The sequence below is a fragment of the Herpailurus yagouaroundi genome, unplaced genomic scaffold (assembly GCF_014898765.1).
Source record: "Herpailurus yagouaroundi ecotype Mexico unplaced genomic scaffold, PumYag 140, whole genome shotgun sequence".
NCBI lineage: Eukaryota > Metazoa > Chordata > Mammalia > Carnivora > Felidae > Herpailurus > Herpailurus yagouaroundi.
In genome coordinates this window covers 84,388,919-84,401,819 of record NW_024412395.1, presented here as the reverse complement: position 1 = coordinate 84,401,819, position 12,901 = coordinate 84,388,919, and the positions used below count along the sequence as shown (strand labels likewise).

At 46.1% G+C, this 12,901-nt stretch overlaps 1 protein-coding gene and 1 long non-coding RNA gene across 3 annotated transcripts in view; one reads left to right on the top strand and one right to left on the bottom strand.

The window, feature by feature from the left end:
- Positions 1–2,375: 2,375 nt before the first annotated feature.
- Positions 2,376–12,901, bottom strand: part of NRP2 (neuropilin 2) — a 116,589-nt gene continuing 106,063 nt past the window's right edge. For both annotated transcript variants that reach the window (XM_040475974.1, XM_040475975.1), the window contains exons 16-17: positions 8,505–8,555; positions 2,376–5,665 (exon numbers count right to left, since the gene is read on the bottom strand). In XM_040475974.1, coding sequence (XP_040331908.1) covers positions 5,361–5,665; positions 8,505–8,555 — 356 coding nt within the window. In that variant the 3' untranslated portion in view covers positions 2,376–5,360. The remainder of the gene's footprint in view (positions 5,666–8,504; positions 8,556–12,901) is intronic.
- LOC121030957 (uncharacterized) lies at positions 6,595–10,857 on the top strand. Its single transcript, XR_005790477.1, has 2 exons — positions 6,595–6,751; positions 9,428–10,857. It is a non-coding gene; the product is annotated as an uncharacterized LOC121030957 (long non-coding RNA).

Below are 12,901 nucleotides of genomic sequence, written 5' to 3'. Positions count from 1 at the left end.
CTGAGACGTGGGAATTCAGAAGCGAGCTGTGCCTCTGCCTCCCAGGCCTTTGGCTTCGTAGGGCCCTTCCCATTTTGTTGATGGGAACAAGAGTCACAGTTTCTGTGGAGCCTGTGGGTGGATGCAAGGTGGCTCTGAGGACCCACACAGGTAGCATTTCCTATTCTGACCATCACCTCCTCCTCTCACACCCAGTCCCCTGGCGGGGAAGATGTTTCCCCAGGAATTTGTTTAGCTCAGCCTGGGATTAGAGCCTGAAGCCTGTAAGAGCTGGAACCGAGTCATCTTTCCATTTCTTCTTCAGGCTTCCCTTTCACCCGCCGCGCCCCCCCCCCCCCCCACCATCGCTACCACCAACGTCGCAGAGACAAGGGCACCTCAGCATCCAGATGGGTCCTGTTTCCCTCAAGGATGGGCTTGTTCCAACTTCATTTCACTCCCTCCCCTGAGGGTTGTATAAACATTTCCAGAAGGATGCAGATAAGGAAAAAAAAAAAAAAAAAAAAAAGACCTTATATAAACACTAGATGGCTAGGGACCGGGAGATATTATTAGTTTCTTAGGACTTTGAAAATACCCAAAATCTCAACTAAAGGCAAGTACAAATTTGCTTTCATTGTAACCTCTGTTATTGTTGCTAAGGTCAGTAATATGATAGAAGCAGGCATCTCAGGAGACACATGATACCGTCAAGATCACAGGGGGGCAGAGAGGGAAGTTGCAGAAATTTGACTGTGGTGACCTTACCGGCCAGTGAAGAATGGCCAGGGGTGGTGGTGGGGGTCAGGGTGAGGAGCTGTCTTTTCTCTAAATTAAGGAAGGCCAAAGGGTGATACAGATCAGAGAGCATCTCCCCACTGTGCCTTAAAGGATCTTACCCGGCTCCCCAGCCTCTTCTCCATGCCTTTCCCCGCTCACGATCCTGCTTTTAACCAACCATTGCTTTGTGTTCCTAGGGGGCGCAGCAAACTCTTTCCCACAGCGGGGATCTCTCAGTGCTCTTCCTTCAATTTGGAAAGCTTCTCCCAGGCACTTGGCTGAGCTGACTCCTCCCGGTCAATTCAGGTTTTAGCTTAAATATTACCTCCTCAGAGGCCTTTTCTGACCACCCAGTTAGTGGGAGTGACCTTAGTGATTTTTTAAAGGGAGTTCTAAAGAGATATATTGTATTAGATTTCAGATTCATTAGATTTCATTATGATAAGTGTTGTTGACTCTAAAATTAGACAGTTTTATGTAATTACTGCAAATCCTATAACATCAGTAATAAAGAGCCGTGTTTTGCAAATACAAACTCAAGTAACACAAATATTACACCTTCAATGTCTAGTAATTTTCCATCAGAGCCACCGGTTTATTGCTTTTACATAACCAGTCCTTATTCTATGTGTTTGGCTATTTGCTTTCTGTCCCCTTCACTGGAGTGTAAGCTCCAAGAGCTTATAGAATCAGGAAGTACTCAAAAACATTTCCTGAGTAAATGATTGAACCAAATTTCCTTTCCAGGGTGAATACAGCCTCAGGATGGGGGGTGGCAAATTTGTCTTGTGGAGTCTCCCATTTATGTGTATGTGGGAAGTTCACGGTACAGCTTCTCCCTCCTCCTTCCCTGGGACCTGGTACTGCCCAGAGGTGAACTCAACATCCTAATTCAGCTTTCCCTGGCCAAAGTCTAGTTTGCTTTGAATCCAGTAACCCATCGTTGAAAAGATCCCTGACCATTTTGGGAGGCCAGGCTACTTTGCCTTTCTCTGAGACCAGAGGTTCTTAAACTTGAAAGTGTCCCAGAACCCCCTGGAAGGGCTGTTAAAACACAGGATCCCTAGGCCCTTGTCCCAGAGTGTTTTAATCAGTAGATCTGGAGTGGAGCCCAAGAATGTACAACTCTGACAAGTTCTCAAGTGATGCTAATCCGCTGGTCCACACTTTGAGGAGCAGTGTCACAGACCTTAAAATCAGCACAGATGTTGACAAGCTAATGTTTGACCAGGAAGAAGCAGTGAGGAGTCAAAAGTTGCAGGGGATTGGCAATATCTTGGGGGCGGGGGGGGGGGTTGACAGGGATCATAGTCTTGGAACTTTACTGGGCAAGCCTTTGAGTTAAAGTAGCCGACCTGTCCAGGTAGCCCATTCCCCACCCCCATCTTTCACTTTATAAAAAGCCAGCCAATCGACCTACTAACTCCATAAGAAGTGTTTAGAAACATTGTCCTAGGAGAATGACCAACCATCCTGGTTTGGCTGGGATTGAGAGGTTTCCAGGGACATAAGATTTTCAGTACTAACACCAGGGGAAGCCTTGGCCAAACTGGGATGCTTTGGTCATGCTCAATCCAAGTCTCTTTGTCTCCGATAAAAAATATGCAGAAAAATATCTCTGGTATAATGTTTATTTAAATAGCAATCTTAAAAAGGCTTTATACAAATCATATAAACACAGTTTGACCTTGTCGTTTATTTTTTACATTGAAGAATCACAGTAAAAGCTCTCAAGTTCCCATGATCTGGCTCAGCCAGCGAATGGTCGAATACCTTTAGCTGCAAACTCTGGAAAAGTTAATCTTCTGTGTGACAGCTTAACCTTTCCCCTTGTGTTCTTGTATTCATGCTCATTCCTCGGACCCTCAACCCTGTCAACTCCCCATCCCCGCCCAAGAGAGAAAGCAACCCTGTGGCCCTGTTGACTGCCTAGTCCGGGAGAGCGTGGAGGTAATGTGTCATTCAGTACAAGGCAAAAAAGGGGATCAATACTGTGAGTTGGGTTTCCCAAAGGGAACAATTCAAGGAGACGGGTCAGCTAGCCTACCTGCAGATAGAGAAAACAAATGCACCAGGGTGCCCCCTGGCCGAGTTAGAATCAGGCCCCACTGTCTTTCTGTCTTAGGACAGCCCAGCCTCCGGTGTTGGTGAGGTATCTACATGCAGCCCCGGATGGCCAACTTTCCTTTAGCAGGGCCCACCCAGGGCCTCAAACCAGCCAATGGTGAGTATGGTTCGAGGACTGGGAAAGGGATGCAGGTTGGGTTGTGGGTAATTTAGAGGCGAAGTGCAGGCCGAAGACAGGGCTGGTCTTTGGGGAACTGTACAATGGCCCGCTGAGCATGAGCGGGCTAGGACCCCCAGGGTAGGCTTTTGAACTTCTCTTCTTCTGCAGGCAACTTCTGGAAATCCCTAGGACTCGCTAGCTTCCTGAACACTGAGCTATGTGGGAAGGCGAAGAGGAGGGTGGGCTAATGAAAAACTTGCTTCTGCTGCATGCCCAGCTCGGGAGGGGGGGGTCCTAAAGCTAAGCCCTTGGGCTTGACAGCTTTACTTTTCACCTCTAACTACCACTGTGCCAACGAGTGCGAGATCAGTGGTGACACTCGGGCCCTAGGTCAAAGTCACAACAACATCACTGAGTCCCACGTGACCATTCACATACACAGTAGATACAGAGAACTCAAAGGCTCGCAAAGACACACATATATGAATAAATAGCTGTCGGTTTGGACTCTCCCTCTCTGCATACAAAACACTGTGACATTACCATTTGAACTAGTATTTCCGTAAGTTAACATGTAAGGGAATCAGCCAGTCCCATTCACCCTTTCCCTTTCACCTGGGTAGGAGACAAATGAACTTGTGGGTGACCATAGCAGCAAAAATGGTCTGACAGCTTACCACTGATAAGCAATGGGCTGGGCATACTGGTGGGGTTTCAAAGGTATTTCCAGCACACAGGCAATCTTTAGGCATTACTACAAAATCAAGATTTGGATCTTGACGCGGACAATCTTATCCTTCACACGGTTTTTCTGATGCCTCCCCTTCTAGAGTAGCTGAGAGTCATCGAGGGCTATGACTGCGCCTTGGGAAGCAGGGCTCAATCCATTAGTAGGATCAGCGGTGAGTTGGGGGAGCTGGCAGTGGGGCCACAGGGGTTAGGGAAGAAGGGATGCCTTACTTAGAGGATACTCACTGATTTCTACATAGAGGGAAAATACAGTTTTCTTCATTGTTTCAAGGCACTTAATAAAAAATACATAAAGTGTGTGTGTGTGTGTGTGTGTGTGTGTGACCTAAGAGAGACCTAAGAACATAGGTCTCTCCGGGATTGAAGCAGTGTTGTTAGTGTTTTGGTCCACAGTCCTTGCATACTTCTGGCTCAAATCAGCTCGCGTACATCCTACCTGCCTCTCCTGAAATGCTGTAAACCCCGAGGAATAGTCAATGTTTACTAGCCTATAGGAGAGACTGATTCATCAAAACGTCTCTGTACAGTCTGCTTAGCCTTGGCTATGACATGATCACAGAGGTTGGATTTCCTTTTCCGTCTCCACTGTTCTCCTTTCCGTCCAGTGGTCTCCAGTTACATTTCACTGGGGGAAAAACATACTAACAGCCTGAATTTGCCACCCCATCTCTGAGAGTATCAAACAATGCTATGCCTGGGGGACGAGACGCCCGACAAATGGGCGCACGTGTGTGTGTGTGTGTGTGTGTGTGTGCGTGCGCGTGTGTGTATGTTTTAGAAGAGCAAGGAGGAGGGTAAAGAAAAAGTAAAACCACCACCAGAGGCCCCACGAAGTAGCCTCACAGCCACAAATTCTAGGTCTAGATGTAATGAATGGCTCCTAGTCGCAAAGCACGTTAAGGCTTGTCCGCTTCTAACATGGAGGTGCTTCTGTGGATTTCTGACGTGTGAAGTTTCCTTTCTGGTTTGTTTTAAATCGCATATAAGAAAGAGCTATTCATGCTGACCCTAAAATGGCAATTTTCCCCTGGATAAAAAAAGTTAAAGGCAACAACATCCTACTTAAATGCTAGGACTGGAAACGGCAGCTTGTAGGGTTGGCTGGCATGAACCTACACAGCAAATCCCGTAAAGTCGTAAAACGATCAGAGGACAGGATAAGTTGGACGGCTTTTTTTTTTTTCCTAAAGATGAAAAGTCTGAAAAGACCTTTTGCTTTTCAAGTGTTGATTAGAAAGACGAAGCAGAGTACCATGACCGCCACTCTGCTTCTATCCTGGAAAAGTCATTCTCCTCTTCTGCCTCTTTGAGTTGCTCACAGACCAAAGAAATAAAATATAATAACAACAAACTCACAAACGAAATAGAACTGTGACCCCCAAAGAGATGAGCTCCCGTCTTAGTCCCAGCAACGACTCAGCCACCGCGCTTCTAGGTGGGTTGTAACCCCCTTCGCAGCATCGCCCTGCCTCCCTCTACTCGTCTGTTCTGTCCACACCTGCGGTATTCTGGATCGGTTTGATCGAGATTATGGCATTCAGTTTCCAAAGGGAAAAAAAAAACGTAATCTTCACTAGCCCCTCTTGCTGGAATGAAGCGTCAGATGTGATTTGGGTGCAATCCGTCATGCCTCGGAGCAGCACTTCTGGTGGTTCATCTTGACCTTGTGCTTGAGGCCGTCGTAGAGCTCAAAGTTGTAGTTCTCCAGCGTGGTGCAGCTGCGGGAGCTCAGCCCTGAGTAGGAGCAGGTGCAGTAGAGCAGGAGCCCCGCACACGTGGCCCCCAGGAGGACGCCCAGGGAGCTCATGGCGATAATGGTGATGAGGATGGGATCCAATGTGTAGAGCCAGCTCTTTTCTTTGTCGGCCGAAGGGGCACCAGACCCTGAGGTCGGGGAAGAAGAGTTGCTCCAGTCCACCTCATACTCATCTGTGACACAAAGCATATGAGAATTGTGGGCACTGCCTCTTTCGAGGTGAAGTGAATGACACCCACCCCCCCGCCCCAGCCCGGTGTAGAGGTTCTTCAGGGCACAAGGACAAGCAGGGGGACCCTGAAAGTGCACTGGCTGGCGTCAAAGCCCAGCCTCACCAGGTCTTTGCTGTGTGACTTTGGGCAAGTTGCTTAACCTCTCTGCCTGTGTCTTCCCATCTATAAAACAGGGATACTGTTAAGGCTGCCTTTACTGGGTTGCTAGGAGGATTAAATGAATTAATAATTGTAAAGTGCTTGGTGTCCAGCACATAGCTAGCACTAAGTATTTGATATTTAAATAATTTGACTCTGACTAGGTAAGCTCAGATTTTGATAAAAGCTTCAGGGTGCCTTTGGGACACTGGGGCGGTCCCGTGATCTGGGCACGCTTCTTTCTTTGCCTCCTCACCCCCCACGTCCACTTGCTTCAAGTTCAACCAAAGGATAGACAGGCTGAGACCATTTTCACACGACAAGTTTCCCAATTTAGTATTGCTGGCCATCTGAGCAGCAGACTTTTTTCAAGCCACCACACTCACTTGACATACACCTTACCTTACTGTTATGAGTTGAATTATGTCCCCCATATGTTCATATGTTGAAGTTCTAACCCCTAGTACCTCCGAATGTGACTTTATTTGTAGATAAGGGCCTTGAATTGTTTTAAAGTAGGCTTTACATCCTGCGTGGAGCCCAACGCAGGGCTTAAACTCATGGCCCCGAGACCAAGACCTGAGCTGAGACCAAGAGTTGGACGCTTAACCGACTGAGCCACTGAGGCACCCCTGGAGATAAGGTCTTTATAGAAATAATCAACTTTAAATGAGGTCTTTAGGGTGGGCCCTAATCTAATACGGATAGTGTCCTTATACAGGGGGAAATTTGGAGGCAGACACAGGTGGGACATTGCCTTGAAAACATGGAGATGACCATCTACAAGCCAGTGAGAAAGGCCTGGAACAGATCCTTCCTTCCCTCATGGTCCTCAGAAGGAACCGGCCCTGCTGAGCCCTTGATCTTGGACTACTAGCCTCCAGAAAGGTGAGAAAATAAATTTCTGTTGTTTAAGACCCCCAGTTTGTGGTACTTTGTTACAGCAGCCCTAGAAGACTAATATACTTATTGTTTCCATAGTGTGGCCAAGGCATGACCACATCCACAGCTCATTTTGTAAGATTTCCTAATAATTCCACGAAGAAGACAGGGTACTATTATAATTTTTTAACAGGTGAAGAAACTCAGGGGCACCTAGGTGGCTCAGTTGGTTAAGTGTCCGACTCTTGATCTCAGCTCAGGTCGTGATCTCACAATTCATGAAATCGAGCCCCGTGACCAGCTCCATGCTGACAGGCAGTGCCTGCTTGGGATTTTCTCTCTCTCTCTCTCTCTCTCTCTCTCTCTCTCTCTCTCTCTCTCTCCTCCCCCCCTCCCTTTCTCAAAAAGAAAAAAAAAAAAAGAAAAAGAAAAAAGAAAGATGAAGAAACTCAGGTTTTTAAGAAATTAGGTGACCAGATAATTCAGTTGAGGTTCCAGACTTAGCAAGCAGTTAAACCGGGAATAGGAATCCAGCTTTCTGTATCCTTATCCCCTGCTCTCTGTACCCATCATAGTGCCTCTTGCTGCTACACCTACTGTGGCCTCTCCTTTTAAGCCAGTTCCACAGCTTTGCCCATAAAAGGAGCGTTAGACGGGGTTTCGCAGGGAGAGTCTGCATTGAGTTAACAAGGTGCTGTTTGGGTTAGTCACTCTGTTTCTATAACTACACTTGAAGTGTTTGATTAAGGTCGGGTTAAAAGCAGCTGTTCTATAAACAGCTCTTCTTAAATGCATCAATCTTGGTCTAAAGTTGTTCTTTGAGAGGAACTGTGGTGATCTCTCTTGCAGATCAACTCTGGCACTCAGAGAAGCCCAGACAGACATGTGCTGCTCTGAGTCGAGGGGAGAAATTATATCTACATGTTTGCTCGGCGGCCCTCCAGTCAGGGCTCTTGCTTTATCCTCTTGAAGTATGTGTATTTGAAGTGGGAGAATAGAACTTGGACTAAATACAAGATGGGCATTGTAGAAAAGAAACCTAAATCTGGCAATGGGCCCCAACTTGGAGTCTTGGATAGTGTGAGAAAGGCTCCCCCTCAAGCCAGGGAACAGGAAACCACAGAAAGCCTAGGAGAATATTCACATTTATACTCATTTACTCAGGTCCTTTTTGGGAAGAGGTCAATGGGTTCAAGCAGCAACACATTTAGAAGAGCCTTGCTTTTACTTCTAAAGGGTTTATCCAGATTTGAAGTCCATCAATGTCGAAAGTTGCCTCAAGTAGGGGACCTGTTTCAGATTAGGCAGAAGGAACTCAATAAACTTTCCAAATTTTTTTTTTTTTAATTTTTTTTTTCAACGTTTATTTATTTTTGGGACAGAGAGAGACAGAGCACGAACAGGGAAGGGGCAGAGAGAGAGGGAGACACAGAATCGGAAACAGGCTCCAGGCTCTGAGCCATCAGCCCAGAGCCTGACGCGGGGCTCGCACTCACGGACTGCGAGATCGTGACCTGGCTGAAGTCGGACGCTTAACCGACTGCGCCACCCAGGCGCCCCTAAACTTTCCAAATTTCTAAATTTGACCTTGACAAAGCAATTGATGGTTTCTTCACTGCTCTCTGGATTCTTTTCCCTTCTATTTCTGATTGGTAGTTCTAAATTTTGGCCTTCTCATACCCCAGGCATTATTTTTGTTGACATCTTTATAACCAAACCTGAATTTCATGATGGTCTGCTAAATCATAGCAATACTCACCATCAATTTCATCTTCATAGCCCTCTCTTCCGTGTATTTCTGGAATGTCTACTATAATGAAAAAGAAAACAAACAAATCAAGTTATAACAAGTTCTATTGCCATGGCTAACAGGCAGAGATGCAGCCTTTCTGAGAGTGACTCCCCAGTACAGTGGGCAGCTAAAGAATCACATCTGCTTCTAGATCATTTAGTATGTACATTACTGGATTCTTTCCCCTTCAAATGATTTGTCTTTATTGCCAACAGCAACCAGAAGAACAGAAACAAAAAAGGTCTTTAGCTCCAAATAACTCCTCACTTGTGTTGTGGTAATGACTGTAGTTCATTGCCATTATAGGTCTGCATTTATCCAAGGCAACTTGGATGGCATGCCCATCATCAGTTGCTACAACTGTGATGTTTATTTAGTGTAATGGACCCTCCTCATATGCATGCATGTAAGTAGACATATCCTATAAGGGTCTTTCTCCTCTGGCTTTCAAATAAACGTATGGTAATTCAACAAAGTCACATTTCATCATTATATGTTTTCATGTAGAAGTAGGACTGGAAAGAATGTCATAAGGCCTGTCCAGCTCCGCGTATCTGTGCTAGTATCTCTTGTCTTTCCTTCTCAGTTTACTTTTCCACTGGTTTTCTTTATGGCTTAGAATAGGTCAAACGTGGGCATCTAATCTGACTAGCCCAGGCTTAAAAAGAGCTAAATTAATTTATTGTGGATTTTCTCCAGTATTATCACTGTCTATCCTTTTCTTTTTTTATGATAATTTGGGGGGGGGTGTGGGAAAGACAGTCTCTCTATTCACTATGCTGTCCATCTTACAGAAATCAGAGCCAATGAAAATTACTGGTCTAAAATGGCAAAATATCAACAAAGAGAATCAAATATGTGGTGATTTATCATTTCTTTGTTTCTCACAGGTTAATTATGCCTGCCCTGGCTGTCAGCTCAAGATGGCGTTAGCAAGTGTATGGACACGTTAGGAGTTATACTGAACCCCAAGTCAGGTGCACAACCTTGAGGTCAGCACTATAAACCGATACCCCAAAATTCAGGCTTAAGTCAAAACCAAATCCCAAACAGCTAATACTATCAAACAAGAGGAAGAGAAGAACTTCACACTGGCCTGAACTTTCCCTCATCAGCACATCTCAGGGAAGATCTACTTGACCATGACATGAACTGAGGATTGATCTATCGCCACCACACTTGAAATTCAGTCTTTTCCTGGAAGCAGTGATTTTAGTCATGTTAGATAGAAGTCTTCCTCATCCTGGCCAGAGTGCTAAAGCACATTTTGATCCCCCTGGTCGTTAGTAAGGGATGCAACAAAACAACTTGCCAGAACCCCACTTGAAAGGATCAATGCCATGTGGCACTAGTTTGCCATAAATCCAGCCTGTTTCTGGCATGTTTATAGCACAGCAACTGGCACCTGCAGGTCACAACAGCTTCCCCACCTCAATGCCCATCCCCTGCATTATTCTCCAGGACCCTACAATGCAGGCTGTTTCCTTGGAATGAAGATGTGAATATGAATCAACAAGAGGCAGGAGGTATCTGTCATAGGGATCAAACTGAGCTTGTGAAAGTCAATCTGGAGATTTTTTTTTAACCTTGTGAAAAAACAAACAAACAAACAAACATGGAAGAAAAGCATCACATTTCCATCCACTAATCGTTTTGATGGGATGCTCATATGTCTTAACACCTTCACGGTTAAGAGATGCAGAACATTGGATAAGAATATGCGAATCAGCCTAGTACAAAAACTGTGGGGCTCTTGCCAGTGACTTTTGGGCCAAATCCTGTTCTTGCTTTTAGGGATTTGGTCTCTGCCAAGGATGTGACAGATTCTTGGAGGCTAGAATGCCATTTTGCTCCATCTCACACCCTCAGGGAAGAACTCTTAGGACACTATTGACCGTGGCTGGAAAGGAGTAGATGTGGCATTGATCTTAAAGGAAAAGGGGTAAAAGGATGGTAATGAGTATGAGTACATTTTGCCCCAGGAGATCACAGCCTCTTGCCTCTGGAGGTGGAGGACTGGATGAGATGACCTCCCAAGAATCGGTCCATTTCTAAGGTTCTATGTAATTGATTGCTTAGATGGGCCGAGATTTCTGCACCTGGTGAATCAAAGGCTACCTAAGGTGAAGAAGAACACTTTAGAGGCTTGACTTGGCTTTTTGTATAATCACTGCTCCCAGGAGTTTGGGTGAGTGGGAGGGGTCAACAAAAGGATAAGTTAATCAACATTTTCAAAAGCGCATCTGTTCATCAAGCCTTAAAGAAAGAACGGCACACTAGGGAAAACCCAAATAAAGGGAACATTTGTACAAAAAAGCAATTTGCTTTGAGAGCAATTTTCTCTAGTCCCCTTGTTATTATTCTTGATATCTGTGATTAAGAGCTTTCTTTCTTAAAAGCCCCATTGCTCTTCATGGGCCGCCTTCCTTTTCTGTTAAGCCCAATAGGTAAACCTCACCTTGTTTCCTCAGGATGCTGGTAGGAAGGAGTATGACTCTCCCACCAGGTGCCTGTAGTTCTAGCAAGACAAGGCAAGGGCGGAGAGGGGGAGAAATGATGAGCTCGAGGCACAGAGTAGAGGTAGCACCTCCCTGATAGCAAAAGATAGCACAAGCATGTAGGGACCAGGGACCCTGAACCGAATTGAATTTCTCTTTTTTTTGTCATGAGGACAAACTTGGAGAAGACCTTCCAGGACCCTGGTTTAGTGAGTGGGTGTGTCTATGCCTAAGGGACGGACAAGGGCGAGTGGAATGGGCCACACCTCTAGGATCACACAGATCTGGAAAGGATCTTACCACCCACATGACTTCCACTTTCACCCTTTGTGCTCACATGACCTTATTTCCTCTGGGGCCCTGTATGGACTCAGTCTCAGCCAGTTTGACTCCAAACTGAATTCTGACTCTTCAGTACTGCGTGAGGGCCAGAGGTGACCTCTCACTTCCACCCAGGTCTGCCTCCAAGTTCTCTGGGTATTGGCAGGACACTGCATCTATCAGCGTATAATTACTACCTTATTCTAACAGTAAAAACGGGCCTGCCTTGTCTCGGATCCTAGTTGACTGGATATACTCTCTCTGGCTCTTTGCCTGCATCGCTCTCCAGACACTTTGATGGGAACTCAGGAGGACTTCTCATGAATGGGAAAATACGGTCCGAAATTTGAAGCTCATGTTTTCCGTGATAGGCGTGACTCAGAGGGGGAAGGCTGATTTGCCTTCTTTTTCCAAGGGTAGTCTTCATTACCCAACCAGTCAACCGATCCTCACTTATGAAAGAGGTTTACAAAGTGCCCAGGAGCCACACTGGGTTTTTGGAAAAATGAAGATGGATGGGACCAGGTGTCTACAGTCAAGGCCCCTCAGCATGGTTGGGAAGCAAAGACTTGTCCATGACAAAACAGTATAAAAGAACGTGGGGGCTTGTAGATGGGACTCTAAGTGCTGCTGGCATCCAGGGTAAGGATTGGGCACATGAAGCCAGGCCACTGCCAGGAAGGAAAGCATTCGAGTGGGGAGGAGGGTGCTTCAGAAGAGAGGCTGCTGCACTGTGGCGGTTGGTGAGTTCGAGCTCCTTTATCCGTTTGATGGACAGGAATGGCTTCGAACGTGGCACCTGAGCCTTTTTACTCATATACTGATCCCTTGGTTTTTGGCTTGAATTCGCTTTTGTCTGCTCCATCAAGGAATTCAAAGAGATGGCCAGGCCTGGCCACATATCTTCCACCTGGATTTCCCTACATGAGAGTCAGGTTTCTGCGCCTCTCCTCCACCAGCTGCTGTGAACCAGCACAGTGAAAGGAAGAAGTAAACTCATGAAGGACCAGAACAGAGTTTACTAGAGTTTAAGTAATCAAGTGAGCAGACTCACCACTACTTAAAAAACAAACAGCCTAATTCAACAAAACCTGGTCATTTTCATATTGTCATCAAAGCCTCAGGCTGCAAAGTCCCATTTCCCCAGGAGCCCCTTCCCTTAGCACCGTCAAGAGGTGGGTGAGGTACACAGTGGAGAGTGATTCAAGGTCTTAGTCCATCTCCTATAGTCCTGATTTTTCAGGGCAAGAGGCCCAGAGGGGCTAGTTATTAAAACACTCACTGACTGTTCCAGAACTCCTTCCACCCTAGGAGAGTCACGTATTTTCAAGTGTCTTTGTCAGTAAATTGCAACACTATGGCACAAAAGGTTAACGGCCATACCCAGTCATAAACCGAACCTACTCTAAGGAGCTATGTTTTCCCCTGTGGGGTCTGGAACACTGCCTGGCGGTGTCAGACCACACATGTTATGCAGGAGAAACACCCCCAGACACTCAACGTGCAGCTGGGGGATTCCCCACCGAGCATGATTTACGTGTCAAA